Here is a 21,548-nt window from a genome sequence, read left to right on the forward strand (position 1 = left end):
GCTCTTCCATCATGGAGACCTCAGCTGTCTAAGGTCTGGGGACCTAAGGTCTGGGGACCTCAGGGCTGGGGACCTCAGGGCTGGGGACCTCAGGGCTGGGGACCTCAGGGCTGGCGCCATTAGAATGATTTTGCTGCATTTTCCTAATAGTTGGTAACACGGAGCCTTATCTATTTAGAAAAGGTCTTTTGTCGGAATGTGGTGGCGCATGCCTTTAATCCCAGCAATCAGGAGGCAGAGGCAGGTAGATCTCTGTGAGTTCAAGGCCAGCCTGGTCTACAGAGCGAGTTCCAGGACAGCCAGGGCTGTTACACAGCGAGAGAAACCCTGTATTGAAAAAAAAAAGAAAGAAAGAAAAAAGAAAACAAAGGTAGAGAAAGAGAAAAGAAGAAAAAAGGGTCCCACACCAGCCTTGAACTCTGATCCACAGGCTACCACCTCCAGAATGCTGGCATGCCTGCCCACTTCTTTCAAATCTGTAGGTTTTTTTTTTTTTTTTTGATCAGTAAACAGATTTTAAACCCAGAAAGCCCTCCCCTGCTAGAGAATTGATATCTTCTCAATTCTGCTTTCCACTGGAGCTGAGCACAGGGTGGGAGTTTGTGCTACCGCAGTGTGCCAGAGGGTTCCAGGCCAGTCATGACTGCAGCCTGAGACCCTGCCTCAAAAAACGAAAGGAAAACAAAAACAAAAACAAAAACTGTCTTTATTGGAGAGCGCTTAGTTCAGTCTCACCCACTCCACCTTCTCTCCCTGATAGGAGATAATTTTGGCTTGGGTAAAGCACACAGGTTTTGCAAAAAAACTAATTAATTACCCCTAATTACTCGCAGAACAGCACTTCCCGACCCTTGAAGGCTCCTTATTACACGCTGGTGTCTGTTCTGTGCAGAGCTGTATTTCTTCCTCCTCTTTACCCTTGTGCCAGCCTCACCCGACCTGTGCCATTGTGCCGCAAGGGCAGTTGTAATGGCCGCTTGCCTGCCCTCTCCTGGGCCTGCGCAGGTGCTGGCCTTGGGTGCGGCGGGTTCCACCGCGTTCCACCGGGTTCCCAGGCCCTGCGGTGCCCAGGTGCAGCCGTGGTGGCTTCCCCCCTGGGAGGATGGGTGGCAGGTGTCCCTAACGACTCTGCCTCTGCGTTCTCCAGCCTGGGGGGAGTGCTGCCCTGGCCCTGCGACCACAGTGCACACGGGAGAGGCCCCTGCGGATGCCTTCAGGGGACAGAAAGGTGGGCTGGTTTGGCGACCCCCTGCCCGGCCCAGCTGCTTCCTCCCTCTTGGACTGGCTTCCCCTGCCTGTCGTGCTCACATCTGTTTTCTCTCTCCTGAGGCCCCAGCTCTCCCTGGCCTCAAAGTCTCGCTGCTCTCAAGATCTTCGCCCAGGGCACACCAGCATAAGCCTGTCACTTGCAGGTTGGCAATGAGACCCAGACAGCTGACAACCCCTGCCCAGGGCCTTAACTGCCTGTTTCCAGCTGAGGAACCCAGGCTGAGGAAAACCAAGCTACATCCCCGAGGGTATTTATTCTAGCAAGCCACGAAGGTGCTCAGGTGTGCTAGGCAGACCCTCTACCTGTCTTTGGCTTCCACATGGCCAGGATGACGTTAACTTTGTTCCAACCAGGGAGTCCAGTGCTGCTGACCTGACTGGAGACTCGTCTTCAGAGCGAGGCCAGGATGCCGATTGCCCTCCCCTTCCCTCTTCTTTTGTGTGATGTATATTGCCTATGTACACATATGATGAATGTGTGTACATGTGTGCACATACGTGTGTGAGTGAGGGTTCCTGCTTGCACAGAACATATATGGAGTCAGGAGACAACTCTAGGTGTCCACCCTCGCCTTCCACCTTGTTTGAGACAGGGTCTCTCTTTTGTTGCTCCAAGCTGGCTCCACAAGCTTCCGTGATTCGCCTGTTTCCACCTCCCATCTTGCCTAGGGTCACCAGGAATCTGGACACATGCTGCCACACCCAACTTTTAGGAGGATCCTAGGGATTCAAACTCAGTCCTCATGCTTGCTGGGCAGATGCTTTACCTCTGAGCCATCTCTTCAGGCTCCTTCCTCCCCCTCCTCCCTCCCTCCCTCCCTCCATCGACCCCCCTTGAGACATCTTGCTATGTAGCCCAGGCTGGCCTTAGACTACTATTCTCCTGCCTCAACCTAGGATCACAAGCATGAGCCCCCACATGTGGCTCACCCCTACATTTCTTGATGACTTAGTCAGGGGAATGTTTTCTGGACTCTTCCGATGTGTGGCTAGGACTAAAGTCCTCCCAGTCCACCATTCTCATCGCCAAAAAATTCTGATTCCTTCTCCAGGGTGCCAGGGCAGTTCTAGCATTTCAAGCTTCTTAACTGTGGGCTGCTATTAAATCTTTACGGCTTTAATTAACCAAACAACAGATTACTAGTGCCCTTCCCAGGTGCTGAGCCAACATATTAAATCCCAAATCTTGGCTGGGCATCCATGAAATGAACTTGGATAACCTAGCATTCCAAGGGTCTTGTGTTCTCCCCCCCACCTCCTCCCTTGGAGACAGGGTCTCATGGAGCCCAGGCTGCCCTGTAACTTGAACTTCTGACCCTCCTGCCTCCATCTCCCAAGTGCTAGAATTACAGGAAGACACTGCTGTGCCTGGTTTAGATGGTGTTGGGAGTGGAACTCGGCTTTATGCACACTAACGCTCTATCAAGTCAACTACAGCTCCATCTGAGTTTGTGTGTGTGTGTGTGTGTGTGTGTGTGTGTGTGTGTGTGTGCATTTATGTTTGTATGTGCATGTATGTGTGTGTGCATGTATGTGTGTATATGTGTGTGTGCATACACATATGACAACACATGTGTGGAAGCCAGAGGACAACTTATACCCAGAGTTAGTTCTTTCCACATTGTTGGAGTAGGGTCTCGTTTTTTGCCACTGTGCAACATGTCTATCTAGATCTAGGACGCAGATGTAGCTATGTGGATACAGACATGTGAAGTCTCTGACCCATCTCAGGGCCCCTCCCTCACTGACTTACCTTTCTGACTTTTGCAAATGAGATCTGGGAGGCCAGGTGTGGGAGTTCATGCCAGAATCCCAGGACTGGAGACTTAGGTGGGAGGTTGGCAAGTTTAAGGCATCCTGGGCTATAAAATGAGCTCCTCTAAAAAGAAGGGGGGTGGGCGGCTCCTGGAAGGGCTGAGCATTTAATCAGAACTGGAACTTGGTGAACTTGGTGATCTTATAGTGACATCTCAAGGCCAGCCTTCAGCCAGGGTGCCATTCCCAGCTGCCATCAAGATGCTCTGGGTGCATCCTTACATGCCGGCAGATGTTGGGGACCCCTTGTGCGTCCCCCGTGAACACCAGAACAAGCAGCGTGGCCATGCAGAACCAGTCCCATCACCTGACCCCTCTTTCCTTACAAAGAATGAGATCATCAGTCACATGCTTGTCCCCTTCTGAAACGTGGGAGGTCCAACCCTAACCCCCCACCCCCCATGCCCTGTCTCAGGTCTGCCCTGGAGGAACCACGTCTAGTGTTGGTGAGGAAAGACACGAAAGTGACACAAGACACTGGAAAACCTAAGGAGGTTTTAGCAGAGTCCACTGACAGATGTGGACAAAGACAAGGCAATTCCCAGAGGCAGTGTACACATGAGGGAGTCATGTGTACATTGGGAACAGTGTCAGGGCCCTCAAATCAGAGCGGTGTGGAGGGGCTGCCGCCAATGTGATCCTCCTGAAAAGGGGAAACAAAGAAACGTGTTGCTGGCCTTCTCCTCCTCCTGCTGTCTCTCTCCCACCTCCTTGTCAGACCCCAAGCCAGAAGGCAAGGGAGCCTACTGAACCAAGTGAGGGTGTTAGGTCCAAGAAGTTGGGTGAAGTAGGATTTAAAGAGGGCCTGTAGGGGCCACAGGAGAGATCACTGAGGATCCTTAATAATGGCTCTCAGGGCTGGAAAGATGGCTCAGTGGATAAGAACATTGGCTGTTCTTCCAGAAGACCAGAGTTCAAGTCCCAGCACCCACATGATGGCTAACAACCAAGGACTCTGTCGCCCTCTTTTGGCTGTTGCGGGCACTGCATGCATGTGGTGCACAGACAGATGCACATAAAACGAAAATAAAGGGAAAAATTAAAAAGATAATGGCCTCATCAAGCAGCCCTTGGATCCTAGCTAACCAGCAGAGGTATCTTGGGAACAGGGCAATTGGGTGGCAGAAAGCCTGCAGCAGAGATAAATAAAAGAATTGGCCCCAAAGTTTCACAGTGCCAAGGTGGGAACTGGACCCAGGCTTGGACCAAATACACTTGAAAGTCTCTATCATTCACAGACTCCTTATTTCACCTGGCAGGTAACATGGACATCACATCATCATGTGCCACACCATGTTATTTGTGTGAAAACTACACGTAGAGGATGTTGTCATAAGCCCTTAGTCCCATGACTTTTGTTCCTGGCAGGCTGTGGTATCTCCAGGCCAGAGACCTGTAGGCCAGCCCTTGGCATTGAGCACAGGCTATCCATCAAGGTTTTGTGTCAACTTGACACAAGCTAGAGTCGTCAGAGGAAGGAGCCTCAGCTGAGGAAATGCCTCCATGAGATCCAGCTATAAGGCATTTTCTCAGTTATTGATCAATAGGGGAGGGCCAGCCCATGGTGGGTGGTGCCATCTCTGGACAGGTGGCCCTGGGTTCTATAAGAAAGCAGGCTGAGCAAGCCAGTAAGCAGCTCTTCCCACGGCCTCTGCACCAGCTCCTGCCTCCAGGATCCTGCCCTGTTTGAGTTCCTGTCCTGACTTCCTTCAGTGATGAATAGCAATGTGGAAGTGTAAGCTGAACAAACCTGTGTTTTGGTCGTGTTGTTTGGTCAGAGTGATAGAAACCCTAACTAAGACACATGGGCTCCCCAGAGCAAACAGGCTAAAGAGACTAGCCGTACCAGCAGACTCTAGGTTTGATTGAGAGGTTCTACTTCATTAAATAGGTGGAAGAATGATCTAGAATGATTCCTGATATCTACCTCCATATGCATGTACACTGTGTGTCCTCACGCCCCCCCATACACATACATTAAAAAAAAAAAATCAAGACTATATCGTGAGTTCGAGGCCAGCCTTGGCTATATAGACCTTGAAAAAACCATGGGCCAGGGATAAAGTTGCAGTCCTACCTGCTGAACCATCTCACTCCTTTTTGTTTTTCACTTAGTGAGTTTCATGGGGTTGCTTACAGTGAGGGTAAACACGCTGCGTCCTTTTTAAATTACGCCCATTACGCATTACTTACTGATTTCTGGGGTGTGCCAGGTTAAGCTGTTTACTATTATTTATTTACCTCTTTCAGTATGTAGCCCAGGCTGGCTCCACAGCCCTAGCATACGGTATTACAGGCATGGGTCACTGCATTCTGTTCAGGCTAGCTTTGACAACTTCAGAAACCTGAACATCGGAGCCAGGAGGTATAGCTCAGCAGACACTGTGGAAGATGGCGAGAGCCCTTGACTCAAAACCAAAACAGGCCACAAAACACCCAACAGCGCCAAGAACAAACAAAACCCTGCGATGTGATGCTTAGTACACAGTTAACAAAAGAGGTATGGAGAGAGTGCTCCAGCTCGGGAGAAGCAGACAGAATCACAGCCTGGACCACAGAGCGAGGCCGGGTCTCAAAAACAACGACGACGACTCAGCGGGTCCTGCCGCAGCCTGTGCGCGCGGCTGCACGTGAAGACGGGAAGCGTTTTTGCAGCTCTGCTTCCGCACACTTGTCCCAGAGGGCATAAAACTTTACTTTTTGACTCGTCACTTTTTTTTTTCTTTTATAATTTCTTCTAAGCACATCCCACATAGTGGGATGAGCGCTGGGGGTTAACCGAGCCTGCAGCTTCAGCAGGAACAGCTCGTGTTCTGGAGGTCAACCCGGGCTAGACCGTTTGGTACGCTCTGAGGTTTCCCCTCCCCTTCCCGCGAAGGTGGTTGCTCCCACACCGCCCGGAAGTGCTCGCGGACGGGTCCCGGGGGTGGACTGGTGGCGGGACATGGAGGTGCGGGGCCGTGTGGACAGTCCGAGCGGAGCACTGGCGTCTGCCGAGCCGGTTCCGGCTTCGGTGACCCTGGCGCAGCTCCTGCAGCTGGTCCAGAAGGGCCAGGAGCTCCCGGGTCTGGAGAAACGCCACATCACTGCGATCCACGGCGAACCCACGGCGTCGCTGCTCCCGCGGAGGCCCAAGCCCTGGGAGGACGCGGGCTCGGCCGCATCGGCCCGCACCGCCGCCCTAGACGTGCGCACGCAGTCCCCGACCGTCGGGGAGCCGGCCTGGCTCAGCCCAGCGGCCCAGCTCGGCCGAGGCCCGGCAGATGCCTGAGCTCGAGGGCTTTTACAGCCGAGATCCGGAGGGCGGGACCGGGTCCTGCAAGAACCTGAGAGTCTGGACAGCTGCCACCCTTACTCATCTTTCTGCATCTGCGCTGACCTGTCTCAACCGGACCCAGTCTTCCCGGGAGACTCAACGTTGCCCAGGAATTTTGGGTTTGGACGCTGAATTTCAACTGCATACTGTGTTCTAGTCCGTCCGTGTAATTGAAAAAGCCTGTTTTACCACCTTCCGTCTGTTTCACTTGTCCCAGTAACCTCCTGGGCCACCTTCTGATGATACTGATAAAGTAAACCTGAGAGCCAAGTAATTTCTAATTTTGCAGTTGTTTGGGTTTGATGATAGAACTCGGTTCTGGAATGATGCAGCAAGTGAAATCCTTATTTTTTGAGACAGGTTTTCTCTGTAGCTCTGGCTGTCCAGGCTGGCCGCCTCTGAGTGCCGGGATTAACAGTGTGCGCCACTACCGCCTGGCCCGTTTCATTAAAAGCTGAGCGGCAGTAAAACCCGAGAAATCCTGGTTCTTGGAACCAACTCCTCCCACGATGCAGGTCCCAGAACCAAGCTGTGGCTTGGCAGCAGGTGCCTTAGCTACGGAGCCGTCTCCACAGCTGGAACAGGAGTGCTGGGAATTACAGCACCAATGCTAAGACGTGTGTAACAGTGCTCGGCGCCAGATGGGGGCTGGGGCGGGCTGAACAGGTCTTAAGTCACTGAGCTATGCTTGGACTCCCTGAAATCTTGTTTTAAGACCCAGTCTCTCTACATACCCCTGCCTGGCCTTGAACTCAAGAGATCTGCCGGCCTCTGCCTGCTGAGTGCTGGGATTACAGGCGTGCAGTCTTTCCAACAGGTCCAGTGGCTCACTGCACTCTCTAAAAAACAGACCTGAATGGCGGTATTAAGTCTACCCATGTAGTTTAGTGACTAAAATAGACTGGACAATTTAGAATCCTACAACTTGCTTGGGAGGTGTTAAGTCATGGTAAGTTAGAGGGGATCATCACGTGGGTTTTTTTTTTTTTTTTTTTTTTTTTTTGTGAGACAGAGTTTCTCTGTGTAGTTTTGGAGCCTTTCCTGGAACTCACTGTGTAGCCCAGGCTGGCCTCCAGCTCACAACGATCTGCCTGCCTCTCTCTGCTTGGATTAAAGGTGTGTTCCACCACCGCCCAGTCACTTGAGGCAGACTCACTTCCTAACCCTGGCTGGCCTGAAACTTGTGTGTAATCAAGGTAGCCTTGAACCCATGAAGATCCATCCACTTGGCAAGCACAATCACCCAAGGCCCTAAATACACTTTAACTCTGGGGTTGGAGACACCTGTTAAAGGCCCTCGCTGCTTTTGCAGAGGACCTGGAGTCCTCCCAGCACCTTCGAGCTTTCATTTGGCCCTTAACTCCAGCTCTAGGACACCACACATTTTCTGGCTGCTCTGGGCCGCACGCATGGTACATACTCACACACAATACATCTAAAAATAAACTTTTACTTACAATTATTTTAAAACTTGTTTTAAATTCTAAGCAAGCAGACACCCAGGAAGATATTAGCTCCACTTTTCAGGCCAGAAAAGGAAACCATGCCCCTTATCTTAGATCAAGGGCCTCCCACATATTAGGGAAGCACTCTGACAACCCCTAGGGGTCCCTCATTTAGCATGGTACCCACGAGCGTTCTCCGTGACTGCAAGGCATTTTTGGTTACCTCATCTCCCAATGCTCTACAACAGCAGTTACTGACCTCTGAAAGATTCTGGAATCCACTAACCTTGTAACTGGCATGTTCTGAGGCACTGTTAAATTTTTCTTTCCTTTTCCCCCTTGAGAAAGGGTCTCACTATATATCCTTAGCTGTCCTGTAACTTGCTCTGTACACCAGGCTGGGAATGAATTCAGAAATCTGCCTATCTCTGCCTCCCAAGTGCTGGAATTAATGGCATGTGCTACCAGCACCCAGCTTTGGCTCTTGTCATTATTTCTAACTCTGCTTCACAGTGAGCCAAGGTTACAGGAAATCTCATGGGAATAGTTAAGAAAGTGGACCCCTGGTATGTGGTTTTTTTTTTTTTTTTTGGAGACAGGTTTTTCTGTGTAGTTTTGTTGCCTGTCCTGGATCTCACTCTGTAGAGCAGGCTGGCCTCGAACTCAGAGATCTGCCTGTTTCTGCCTCCCGAGTGCTGGGATTAAAGGCGTGCGCCACCACCTGGTGTGGGTTTTAAGGAAAGGCTGACAGGGGAATTTCCAAGGCCATCCTGAAAGCCAGGGGGAAATTTAATGGGCAATTCCTGGATACATTTTTGTTTGAGCTGTTTGTGTGTGTGGCCCTGGGTGTCCTGGAACTCTAGAGCAGGACTCAGGATCTCTGCTGCCTCTGTCTCCCAAGCACTGGGATTAACACAAGGCCCAGTTTATCACTAGGAAACAACCAAGACTAAACTTCTAGTCTCTTTTAGCACAGAATGCTAGATCAATGCTCATAAAAGCAGGCTGTCCTCACGAGAGGCACAGGGGCCAAGAGGGCGTGTCAGCACCATGGAGTCCCGAGCACAGTGGGAGTGTGTGTATGGTTATGAGGCATGTGTCTTCCTAGCGTAGACAACCCCCATCTTAAACAGCGGGTCAGGGTTCAAACGGCACCACACCAACTCAGGACAGGCAAGCCTGACCAAAGCTGACACTGACATCACACCATGACCTCACAGCACAAGACCGCATGCCGCTTTCGTCACTTCCTAACCACATTTCATGTCCGAGGAGTAAGCTCCCAGGCTGGGGGTGCACACACCTGTAATCTCAGCACCTAGGAGGATGAGGCAGGAGAATTACTAAGGAGTTTAAAGCCAGCCAGGATTGTACACAGTGAGACCCTGTCCTAAACAATAAATTAAAAGTAAAAACCAAGACTCTTCCTTGCAAACTCAGGTATCCCCTGGTCTGGTCCATCGCTTTAGTCTGAGGCGGTGGGAAGGACGTTTGGACTATGTGCCCACCAAGACAGCAGGCAGGCCGAAGCAGGGCAGCCCCCTTCCATGGAACTGGGCTGTGCTAAGGTTCACAATGCTCCGACCCCGCTGTCTTTCTCCCGGCTTCTTCCTCCAGTGTGTGAAGGCAGAAATCATCTTCTCTGAAGATACTTGGTCATCTGAGATACAAAAGCACTCTTCCAGTGCACGGTGCTTCTGGGAATCCTAAGGAGGAAAACAGCTGCATCAACACCACAACCTGGACTGAGAGCAAGGACAGCAGTGACACAAGTACCCCAGGGTGAGGTCCTCTCATCACCACAGCCAACTAGTCCTCAAATTCTTCCTCACAGTAGTTTTTGATGGGATTCCTCCTCCACTGCAGGCTAAATGTCCACAGCAACACAGGTGTTTTCTAGCCTGTAACCTAACAGGGACAGCCTCATCAGGTGTTGACGCTTCTCCACAGGTCAGCATGCTTGTTCCCATCTTAACAGGACTCTCAAGTACCAGCACACACAGGAAGAACTCTTCTAGCAATGCTAGGGACTAAGAACTTGCATCTGTAGTTAGTTCTCGACCACTAACCATACCTCCAGCTCACAGAGGGACTTTCAATGGACAAGCATGACCCATGAAAAGTCAGACCAGGGGCTGACAAGATGGCTTAGTAAGAAAGACGATTTGCTACCAAGACCGAACTACTCAACTTTGATCCTTGGAACCAATATGGGAGGAGAGAACCAACCCCCACCCCAAGCTGTCCCTGACCTCCACATGAGCATTGAACTGCACGCACGCACATGCACGCACACGGGGGTGGGGTGGGGTGGAGGGGTGGGGGGGGTGGGTCTGCAGCACAGCCTCACCTGGTCCCAGTCTAGTTCAGCTGGCGGATGAGCTGATTGATGCGTTCACCCCGATAGCCAGGAGAACCCATCTCCTTGAGGAACCCCACTCTGTTCTTGGTAGCATGCCGGGCCACGGAGAGGTGGAAAGGGCACAAGAATGAGGAGATCTCCTGGAAATGCTTCCCCGGGAAGGCGATTTCATGGATGAGGTCTTCCAGGCAAATGACACCATATCTCCCTGAGAAGAGAAGGGCATCGATTCCTCTGTCCATCATCTAGCCAGAATACAGGAAGTGCCCACATGGCAACTGGGACTGCAGGGCCAATGATATGTATGCCCTGGACCCCAAACCACAGCTGCCAACACCTGGCTGTCTACCCAGCTGACCCCACAGCTGCACTCACCCAGGTGCTCCTCAATCACTGTGTTGTCTGTCAGAGCGACAGTCTTATTGTTAATCCTTGCTTGTCCACGTTTCAAGATGAGTTCCCGGACAGACTTCAGATTTGGAAATCTATGTAAGGCACAACAGAGCATCCTGCATTACACTGGCCTCAGTTCTGCAGCTGGCTGAGAGGATTTAAAGGGCCCTCCCACCCCAACTTCCCACAACCAGGGAGTGAACCACAGTCACATTTTAGCTGGATTTTCGGGAGAAATAATTGACAGGAAGGATGAAAAACTGGGGTGGATACCAGGCACAGTGGCTCGTGCCTGCCACGCTAGCACCCGAGAGGCTGAGGCTGGAGGATCCTGGGCTGCACACTGAGTCTGAAGTGAGCTTGGGCTGTCCAGCAATACTCTGACTCAAGTAAGCTAAAAGCAAACCAACCCAGCAGCCAACAGAAAACCCCAGAGCGGGCCCGAGCATACAATTAGACATTTAGATATTTCCTTGAGACTAGGTCTTATTCTTGTAGCCTATGCTGGCCTCAAACTTGCGGCAATCCTCCTGTCTCCATCTTTGGTGCATAGGATTCTGGGCGGGAGGCACCATGCTCAGTTCTAAATTTGGTTTGAGAAAGAGTCTTACAGCACAGCCCAGGCTGACCTGGAATCTGCAGCAACCTCCCTGTCTCAGCCTTCCAAGTTCTGGGACTACAGGTGCAAGCCACCACTCAGTGAAGTCCACACTTCACACAAGCAATGCAGTACCCTGGCTTCAGGTGTTGACCTGTCACTCATTTCACTTAGTTTGAATCTACAACTGAATACGCCCTGAAATGATTCTGTTGGGACCATCAGCAGCATCCCTGGGCCTTCCTTCCTCATACCCCAAGGTTCTCTATTTCTGGTGACTGGCCAAAGCAAAATGCCCAACACAACACCAATCTTGGAGAACAATACCCCATGTGTCTTAAACACTCAAAGTCAAGGGAATTAATTCACATGGAGAACGATACTCACCCCCAGGTCACGTAAGGCTCCACTGTGCGCAGCATTTTCACACTTTGAGGGGTGACATGGACAAAGACACCACTGAACAACTTCTTCAGGCGAAGCTTTGCTATGGTCTTCTGTACCAATAGACTCACCCCTTCTGTCCTGAGGAGAACAGCCGTCAGTGTCTGACACCAGTCTATGCTAGTCTGTCTGGCAATTCTGAGACACACGACTATTTACTAGATACACAGAATCCACCTTAGAGCTCAGTGTACTGGAAGGCAGACTGGAAACATCATTTTCCCATTATGTGGAGCAATTCCTGTATCACTTCAATGGGTGGGTAGTAAGAGCAAGGAACACATTCAGATTTCTTTCTTTTTTTTTTTTTTTTTTTTTTTTTTTTTTTTTTTTTTTGGTTTTTTGAGACAGGGTTTCTCTGTGTAGCTTTGCACCTCTCCTGGGACTCACTTGGTAGCCCAGGCTGGCCTCGAACTCACATAGATCCACTTGGCTCTGCCTCCCAAGTGCTGGGATTAAAGGCGTGCGCCACCACCGCCCAGCCAGATTTCTTTTTGACTGTCGCCTCTAGGGCAGACCTGAGGTTGACCTCAGAAGAAGGAAAATCCAAATCCAGGAAAGAGATTATGGGCAGGGACAGGAAGGTTAAAAGAGGGCAGAGCTGTAAATACTTAAATCTCAGAGGTTTTATATCAAGAAGCACACAGCTGTATTTGATGGGAACAAATACAAAATCCTGCTAAGTATGGACACTGCTTCCTAGCACTGTATATCCTGTAATGTCAAACCCTTCACCAGGATATATGCCCCCGAGCAACACTGAACCCTTCCTGTCTTTTGTTTCTCTGATTCAGTGCTGGGATTAAAGGCACGTGCCACCACACCTGGACTCTCTGTCTACTTTTGTGTCTGTGTCAAGTTGCTGTTCCTGTTTTAGAAAGAGTATCACCGAACAATCCCGACTTCACCCGAGTGTCTGCATCACAGACAGACCTTATTCCACCTGTTGTCCTAACAGCACCCCAGCACCATCTGCTGTAGCAGGTTAGGCTTACCTCCTACCTCCCTACACAGACATCTAAAGAGAACCCAACAGTTCACCCACCTCAGGGACTCTGAGAAGACACTGGTACCCTACCTTTCCATGCGTATTACGAAGGCCAAGGAATGTTTATCAGGTACTTCCAATGCACGAGGTTTCACTTCTAGTCGCCGGACACGCACCTTGTCACGCTGCTGCCGCCAGGAATCATGTACGAATGATTCCAGTCGCTTAAACCTGAATTCTTTTGATTTCCTCTAAGGCAGAAGACAGGCATCACCATCTCTTCCACAATTAACCCAGGAGCCACAAAAAAGAAACACTTTTAGCTGCGTGTGGTGGCACACACTTTTGATCCCAGCACTGGGAGTCTAGTAAAGGCAGGTGGATCTCTGTGAGGCCAGCCTGGTCTACAAAGTTCCAGGACAGAGAAACCCTGCTCCCCTGCCTCCACCAAAAAAAAAAAAAAAAAAAAAAAAAAAGAAAAGAAAAGGAAAGAAATACTTTCACCATTACATAAGGAAACACGACGAACCCAAGTAAAGGTAGAGCTAAGAAAATTTAGATATTATGAAGAAAAGCTTGTGGTAAATTAGTTTATATGTTGGTAACAATTACTTTGTTTACGATACCCAACAACGTATTAGGCATCATTAAATACAATAGGTCTTTCTTCTGTTCTCAAAAAGTTTGTATATACTCTGTGCACAGTCCACATATACACATCATTCTAAATAGAATAAACATTAAAAATTGTTGGATACTTTTGGTTTGAGACAGGTTCTCATTATACAGCCCAAGCTGACCTTAAAACTCTCCACCCTCCTGCCCCAAGCCCTCAGAATGCTGGAATTCTACTAGTATGCCACAGTTAGCAATTTAATCCCAGCACTCTGGAGGCCGAGGCAGGCTGATCAGCTAGTCTGAGGCCAGACTGGTCACATGGATTTCCAAACCAGCCAGAGATGCACAGAGAGGCCCTGCCTAAGAAAAAAAAATTTTTTTCCTGCCAAATTTGGTCTTTCACCACTTAATTTGAATTCAGAAAGTCTTCACTTTTCCCTTAAATGCTATTCCAGCATTTTGCTCACAGAAAGATGTTAGGTCAATCTTTGCTAAATGGAGACCTGGACTACACTATTTAGGGGAACAACTGGGGGTCGGAGAAAGTCTGCTAACAAATCTAGTTCAACATATGCTCAATAAAATGCATCCACTCCAAACCCCATTATCCCGCACCCGCTGCTCCCCAGAATTACCTCCCTCTTTGCCAAAAGGGCCTGCTTTGCCTGGGTTGCTTTCAGAGCCTGATAAGCCTTCCGCTTTTTCAGGAGATTTTCCGGAACCAAAGGGATCTTTTTTCTCTCCCTGATAAGGAAAAATCGACATCAAGGAACATTACGAAATGAACATTCAATGGCTTTCCAAACCAATTCAGGATCCTGTTCTTTTAGGAACACGTCAGTCTTTTTCAGATCGTCCGGAAACCTGTGGTTTCTGATCGATCTTCACCGTAGACCTGTAAAGCTCATTCGTCCCGAAAGCCTTAAAAACAAGGACACCTTTAGTCCCTGGGTTCGTGCAGGTCCGGAGAGCTGCCACACCTGTAGCCTGTCACAGACACTGACAGCGAGGAAATCCTGGTAAAATCCGGAAAAGTTTGGGGCGAAGAGAATCAAAGCCGGGGTGGCGTGGGGGAGAGACTTTAAAGGAAGAGGTCGGGGATACGGGCATGTAATGGGGAGGCTGTCTGATCAAAGCACACGACACACGTGTATGGAAGTGTGAAATGCACACTTACGGCAGCCAGCGAACCCACCTCGGGCACTCCCCAGCCACTGTGTCCTCCGAACCTGAGTCTCCTCACTCGCTGGCTCTAAAGTCGCTCCAGATACCCGAACCTCCGTGGCGGCCGCTCCGCAACCCCCAGCCCTACAGCATCTCAGTCCCCCCTTTTTCTCCTCTCCGCACCCCACAAGCACCCTGTGGTATCACCGGAGCATAGACAGACAGGATGGCATCGGATACTCAAAGCCCGTTCGAGAGTTTCAACGACCCAAACACTCACCCCTCCTCCGCCATCTTTCCGGTGCTACAGCTACTGCTCATGCGCAGTCTGACTGGGCGGGGTAGAGAGGCCTGCTCTATGGCTCCTTGATCATAGAGACGCCGCTCTCGCCCACTCTGGAGGACCCTGGCCGCCTGCGATCCCTTAGCAGCTGTGAACTTCCGAGAAATAGTCTTGCTAGCCCTGAATCCAGCCAGAAAGTTCCATTTCCCTTCGCATCCCTTCCAAGCTTCCTAGAGTCTATGACATTCATCAAGGTGTGGCGCTTTTCGGTTATGCTGTAGTGTCTGGAACGCGGCCGTTTGGCGGCGAACAGGAAACGCTTCCCACAATGCCCCTCACTTCCGGTACGGACTCTCCAGGACTCGGCAGGACGGCGGGCGTGCAGAGGGATGCTGTTTTGTCTCCACGGAGACTCGAGAGACCGACTTGGTGCTCACATTCGGGTGGGATTATTTGTAGAGGCTTTGGGGGAATAAAAAGGTGGTGTCTCGGCCTCTGAGCTTTTGAGCCCCCTACCTTTCCGCTCCTCGGCTCCCTCATCCATGCCCGGAGTGTGAGGATTTCCCCGGTAGCCGCTAGAGGGCGCTATGAGATTTCTAGTGTAGCACACTGAGAGCCTTCCCGTGTGTAAGCCTCGCGGAATGTGCTCACATTGCCACGTGTCTAGCACAGTGCGTTCATTGATGCTATGGTCTAGGACAATGCATTATTTGACCGCACTGGAAGCCGTCACCACAGACTTTATCCTACACCTTTGACTAGGTTGAGTGCTCTTTGAGGACACAAGACTTTTCTTATTTCCTCCGTGTCTCTTCTACACCACCTCACTACAGTGAGGATCTGCAAGGAATTGTAAGTTCCTGCGGCTTGGGGCATCATTTTGGCCTACACTAAGGAACTAGCCCACTCAGAAAGCTAATGCCATCGCCAGGGGCTCATTACCAGAAGAATATCAAAGGGGAGTAACTGGCTAGAGGACCCAGGTTTAGTTTCCAGCACCCACACGGTGGCTCCCAACCACCTATAACTATTTCCAAAGGCTCCGATGACCTCTTCTGGCATCAGGCACCAGGCACACAGCGGCACAGACATACATGCAGGCAGAACACGCATACACATGAAATACAAATAAAAGATGCTGGGCATGTTGGCACTTGTCTAATCCCAGCACTCAGCAGGCTGGGGCAGGTGGGTCCCTGTGAGTCCAAGGCCAACCAGTTCTACGTAGTAAGACCTGTCTCAAAAACAAATGTGAAAATCAAAAGGGGCAGTAAAACAGTGTTGTCACGGATGGTGGCCTGAGGCTAGTCCTCTTAGTACCGTAACCATGTGTCTTTGTAAAGAGAAGACTTACCAAATTGCAAGTCATTCAGTGGGCAAAGGTAAAACGACAGGATTTTGTAACTTTCTGTAGATAAAAGTTAGATCCTATCATATTGACATTGTCAAGGGAAGAGGAATTCAGTGTCACCAACAACTCCCCACTAATTGAATGGGACATTTATGTTCTCAAAGCAAAGCCGCCTCTCCACCGTTCTGATCCAGATACTGGTTCCTTCCAGGTTCCCTGCCCTCCCTCATCCCCACCACACTGAGCACTGACCATGTGGCTAGTACTGGGGAAGACACAGCACGTTAGTGAGAATGTGGCATTGATACTTAACAGTCTTAGGAATTTTACTCTTTTTAACCTTCTCAAAAGTTCTGCTCTTGATGTTTCAGCTGTCCTCTATTAGAGAATGACAAAATTGTGGGAGATTGTGCAACTGTAAGCAACCATATGGGTTTTCAGGTCCTGAAATCTCCCGTGGCTGTTTTTATTTTCCACTCCCAGTGGTCATTCCCGTGTCCTAACACTATTCCGCTCCATTGTGAACTGCTGTCTCCCTCATCAGAGTTACTTCTGCAGTCCCATCTCTACACCCATCGTCTTCCTTAGAGTGTGATCCTCCTTGTGGTCCACCTCACTGGGTTTCAAGTTTTCCTGGTTGTTTGCTGTGCTGGCTAGTTTTATGTCAATGTGACACAAGCTAGAGTCATCAGAGAGGAGGGAGCCTCAGTTGAGAAAGGCTTCTAAAAGATCCAGCTGTAAGGCATTTTTAAAATTAGTGATCAGTGGGGGAGGGTCGACCCAGCCCATTGTTGGTGGTGCCACCCCTGGACTGGTGGGCCTGGGTTGTAAAGAAAGCAGGCTGAGCAAGCCATGAGGAGCAAGCCAGTAAGCAGCACCCCTTCATGGCCTCTGCATCAGCTCCTGCCTCCCAGTTCCTGTCCTGCGTGAGTTCCTGCTCACACTACTTTTGATGATGCACTGTTAATATGGAACCGTGAGGGAAATAAACCTTTTTCTTCCTGTGATGGCTGTTGTTGGTTGTCAACTATATCTGGAATGAACTATAATCCAGAAACGGAGGGCACACCTGTGAGAGATTTTCTGCTTGGTTTGAAGTGGATGAATCCACTTCCAGTCTGGACCTTTGAGGTAGGAAGACACACCTTTAATCTGGGCCACATCTTCTGCTGGAAGTCTATATAAGGACATAGAAGAAGGAAGCTTTTGCTCTTTGCCTGCTTGTCCTCACCTTGCTAGCCCATCCCTTCCTTCACTGGCATTGGAGCCTACTTCTTTGGGATTCTAGTGTATACTGAAGAACAACTGAGACATCCAGCCTTGTGGGACTGAGCAACTGCTGAATTCTTGGACTTTCCATTCACAGCTAGTCATTGCTGGATTAGTTGGACTGCAGCCTATAAGTAATTCCAATACATTCCCTTTACACACACACACACACACACACACACACACACACACGCACACACACACTTCAGCTGACTGGACATCTGAAGCCTTCCTCTGGCCTCTACTGGAAGAAAGCACGTGGGGGGAGCAGGTTTTGGGGGGTGGAGGACAGACACAGAAAACTAGATTTATTTATTTATTGTGTATACAGTGTTCTGTCTGCATGTACACCTGCAGGCCAGAAGAGGGCGCTAGATTTCATTACAGATGGTTGTGAGCCACCATGTGGTTGCTGGGAATTGAACTCAGGACCTCTGGAAGAGCAGTCAGTGTTCTTAACCTCTGAGCCATCTCTCTAGCCCCAAATTTACTGTTTTTTGCTTCAAGAAAAATGCTGTAATGATGTTGACAACTGCTTTCACCCCAGAATCATCAAATCTGCCTTCAATAGTGCTTGTGGTTAAACTGTGATGCAATTATAGAGTATATAAGGTGTAGCCTAATTTCAATAAACAGGCAGCCATCCTGATTCACCCTCAGATTGTCAGTCTCCTTCCCTTGCTGACTCCACACTTCCTCTTTGGGACCTGAACCCCGTAGGAGATGGAGTCCGGCAGATACTTATCCCTGTCACTGTGTGTCGTGGCAGGGGTGTGTGGGTTCACGCGGCTCCATGGAAAGAAGACTCAGAGGCATCTTAAGAATGAATATAGCCTTTCATGGACGTAGGGGGTTCCAGCCTCGAAGGAATGAAGCCTTTTCCCCTTGCTTAGGGCACTTTTATTTCTCTCTAATTACAGTTTAGCCAGGTCATTTCCGTATCTTCAAAGCAACCCAAAAGGAGCTCCCAGAGACCAAACGCCAAGTTCAAATTACTTGATTTCTCAGGTACTGTGGTTTTCCGGGTTTCCTGAGCCAAGTTGTGCATAGGCCTTTGATCCCTGGGAGACTCTCTGATCCTTGACTCTCAAACAAGACTCACATAGGGCGATAAGAGAAACAAAAGGTGTGGCTAAACAAAGGAAGGATTAGGGCTAGGTGCTGCTCTCTGGAGCCAGGCCAGGAGCTCAGCAGGAATGCACTACAAATCCCTACAACCCTTAAATCGATTTCTAAAACACCGGGCCCCATGCATGCTTTCTGTGATCAAACTTGAGATCACTGTTGATGTTGGCCAGAGACTTATGGAGGCTACTCTTATGTCCTGTAGGAAACATGATGCATATTCAGGAAGGCATTCTACCTTTTATGCAGAATGGGGGATCTATTATATCCTAATTAAGGACCCCAGATGGGAGACAGGGGTCACTGGTAAACTGTACTACAGCATTTATCTGCTGTGGAACAATCCTTTTCTACACTATGAATATGCATTACTCTCTTTGGTTAATAAAAAGCTGACAGGCCAGTAGCTGGGCAGGAAGTTAGGTGAAAGTCAAACTGAGAATGATGGGAAGAAGGAGGGTGGAGTCAGGAGAGATGCCAGCCAGCCTCCTGTGGACTCTGTTTGCTGGCAGTGAGCAGAGGCACGGCTCCTTTAAGAGATGTTTTCATGGCTTGGTGTAGGGGGGTTGTTTACAAGTTGTTATGGATAATGATCAGGAAAAAAGCTAAACAAAGAAATTAGATTCAAGGATCATGTTCTGAAAAGAAAAAGGAGGGATATAGAAATGGTAGGATAAAAGGGTAGATTATTGAATCTACTTTAATCCAAAAAAAAAAACAACTATTAATCTTACATATTTTACACTGGTATGGGTTTTGATTAATTGATACAAATTTAAAGTCAATTTTGTTATACTGTATGTATATTTCTACTCTTGTTTAGGGTATTATGTTTATGCTGCTCATTTAAAAATGTAATATATAATTAAGAAATACAGATTAATAGTCATCTATAATAGCAAACTTACAGTCATGTTAGGTTTTCAAGGTCATACAGAGATATATTTCAGATAGATAGGTAATATTCAAACACTTCAAAGACCTACCGAATATGGCATTTAAAATGTCTTAAGAACTTAGACTTTTCTTGACAGTGAGACATGTCTTCTCCTGTCAGCACTAATTACCTCAAAGAAGATGAGGGGCACTGAAGAAACTCCATATGGAGCTTGTTTTCTTTTTTTTTTTTTTTTTTTTTTGGTTTTTCGAGACAGGGTTTCTCTGTGTAGCTTTGTGCCTTTCCTGGAACTCACTTGGTAGCCCAGGCTGGCCTTGAACTCACAGAGATCCACCTGGCTCTGCCTCCTGAGTGCTGGGATTAAAGGTGTGCGCCACCACCACCCGGCGGAGCTTGTTTTCTTTATGGCAAAAGCTATCCATGTGGGCAAAGAAACTGCCCTTGCCTCAACTGCTGACAGTTACTGTCCAAACTGGACCAGCAGGACGCAAGTAAGGCGACTGCCAAACTTTGCCAAGACAAGTAGGACAGTCCTTCAGAATCCCTGCTTCACAGGAAAGTCTGTCAGGTATGCCTGTAGGCCGAAGATGGATGCCCCAGTGTTACAGAAGAACTTGGGGTGACTGTTCAGGCAGCCAGGTGTCCTGTTGTTAGGTAACATCTCACTCTTCTGGGGTCTTTGACAGAGCTGGACACTAGATAGTCATCGTTATAGTTTTTCTTAGTTATGATAAAAGATAAATTAGTCCTGGGTGTAACTGCTGGCGTGACCACTGGAGTAACAGGACTGACTACTTCCCTTAGCTGTTAACCATCAGTTTTCTCCTCGGTTCATCTAGGATCTCCAATGGGTAGTTCAGACCATCCTTACCCCCTCTCTTTGTGAGGATGTCTACTGCTGTGAAGAGACACCATGACCAGGGCAACTCTTTTTTTTTTTTTTTTTTTGTCGGTGCTGAGGACCGAACCCAGGGCCTTGCGCTTACTAGGCAAGCGCTTTACCACTGAGCTAAATCCCCAACCCCCCAGGGCAACTCTTATAAAGGAAAACATCTAATTGGAGCTGGCTTACAGTTCAGAGGTTCAGTCCATTATAGTCATGGTGGGACATGGCAGCATGCAGGCAGACATGGAGCTGGAGAAGGAGCTGAGAATTCTACATCTTGATCCGCAGCAGCCAAAGGAGACTGCCACACTAGGCCTAGCTTGAGCATATGAAAGCCCACCTCCACGGTGACACATTTCCTCCAACAAGGCCATATCTTCTAATAGTGCCACTTCCTATTGGCCAAGCATTCAAACACCTGAGTCTATGGGGCCGTTCCTGTTCACACCACCACACCCCCCAGGGCCAAACAGACTCAGTGGCTGCTGTAGTGCTACAAAATTAGGAGGATTAGATTTACTAATAGCAGAGTGAGGTGGTCTTTTGTCTCTTCCTCAGGGAGCAATGTTGCTTTTAAGTCAACCAGTCAGATAAAGCAAAAGACAAGAGCCGGGCAGTGGTGGCACATGCCTTTAATCCCAGCACTTGGGAGGCAGAGGCTGGCAGATCTCTGAGTTTGAGGCCAGTCTGGTCTATCGGGGACTATGGGGGTCCAGCCCCTCGATAATCCCCTCCCAGGGTCCGGGAAGAATCTACAACCGGCTGATAATTAATCTTTGATGAGAAAAAATGAATCTATTTACGCAAAACTCTTTAGTCCATATACTTTATTATTCTGTGTCAGTTACAAGCTTATATTCTGCTCTCATATTTAGCTCATTTCTAGCCTGATTTCTCTCTACACTTGTCTGCAGTCCCCTCTAGGTTCTATCTTAATTCTTTCATCTAGTTCTGTCCCTTCTAGGTTCTCATCCATCTAGTTCTTTCCCATATCAGCTCCTCTCCCATCTCCTCCTTTCTCATCTTGTTCTTCCTCATCTTGTTCTTCCCCATCTGGCTCTTCCTCATCTTCCACCTCATTCCTCTAGTGCTCTCTTCTAGCCCTTCAACCTAGTTCTTCCCCATCTCAGTTTGTTTCTCTCAAGTTCTTACCCATCCAGTTCTTCCATTCTCTTTTCTCTTCTCTGTCCTCCACATGCCCTGGGAGTCCTGGTATATATACACTTACAAGCAGTATTCCCTTAGCAGTGCAAAGCCAGGCTTCCAGGGTCAAATGGAGGGGTGATAAGAATCACATAGGGAGGCAATAACCGTTATCATTTGC

General features: G+C 49.1%; 2 protein-coding genes across 2 annotated transcripts; one reads left to right on the top strand and one right to left on the bottom strand.

The window, feature by feature from the left end:
• The first annotated feature begins 969 nt into the window (after positions 1 to 969).
• On the top strand, positions 970 to 6,670 carry C16_21H6orf226 (chromosome 16_21 C6orf226 homolog). The gene is made up of 2 exons (XM_059281439.1): positions 970 to 1,071; positions 5,963 to 6,670. Exons 1-2 carry the CDS (start codon positions 970 to 972, stop codon positions 6,353 to 6,355), a joined length of 495 nt encoding a protein of 164 aa, XP_059137422.1. The 3' UTR covers positions 6,356 to 6,670.
• A 3,530-nt stretch (positions 6,671 to 10,200) lies between these two features.
• Rpl7l1 (ribosomal protein L7 like 1) lies at positions 10,201 to 15,036 on the bottom strand. The gene is made up of 6 exons (XM_059281680.1): positions 14,693 to 15,036; positions 13,884 to 13,992; positions 12,721 to 12,881; positions 11,586 to 11,723; positions 10,583 to 10,692; positions 10,201 to 10,415 (listed from the first exon to the last, which is right to left on the bottom strand). The coding sequence occupies exons 1-6, from the start codon at positions 14,731 to 14,733 to the stop codon at positions 10,207 to 10,209; spliced, it is 768 nt and encodes a 255-aa protein (XP_059137663.1). The 5' UTR covers positions 14,734 to 15,036; the 3' UTR covers positions 10,201 to 10,206.
• Between the last annotated feature and the right edge of the window lie 6,512 nt (positions 15,037 to 21,548).

The sequence above is a fragment of the Peromyscus eremicus genome, chromosome 16_21 (assembly GCF_949786415.1).
Source record: "Peromyscus eremicus chromosome 16_21, PerEre_H2_v1, whole genome shotgun sequence".
In the NCBI taxonomy this organism is placed as follows: domain Eukaryota; kingdom Metazoa; phylum Chordata; class Mammalia; order Rodentia; family Cricetidae; genus Peromyscus; species Peromyscus eremicus.

Excerpts from the sequence above, each read along its gene's own strand:
- C16_21H6orf226 (XM_059281439.1), top strand. The coding sequence starts at position 970 with ATGGCCGCTTGCCTGCCCTCTCCTGGGCCTGCGCAGGTGCTGGCCTTG. Across the intron at positions 1,072-5,962 it reads CCAGGCCCTGCGGTGCCCAG|GTGGTTGCTCCCACACCGCC; the intron begins GTGCAGCCGTGG and ends CTTCCCGCGAAG.
- Rpl7l1 (XM_059281680.1), bottom strand. The coding sequence starts at position 14,733 with ATGAGCAGTAGCTGTAGCACCGGAAAGATGGCGGAGGAGGG. Across the intron at positions 13,993-14,692 it reads GGAAAGATGGCGGAGGAGGG|GGAGAGAAAAAAGATCCCTT; the intron begins GTGAGTGTTTGG and ends TTTCCTTATCAG. Across the intron at positions 11,724-12,720 it reads TTCGTAATACGCATGGAAAG|GACAGAAGGGGTGAGTCTAT; the intron begins GTAGGGTACCAG and ends TGTTCTCCTCAG.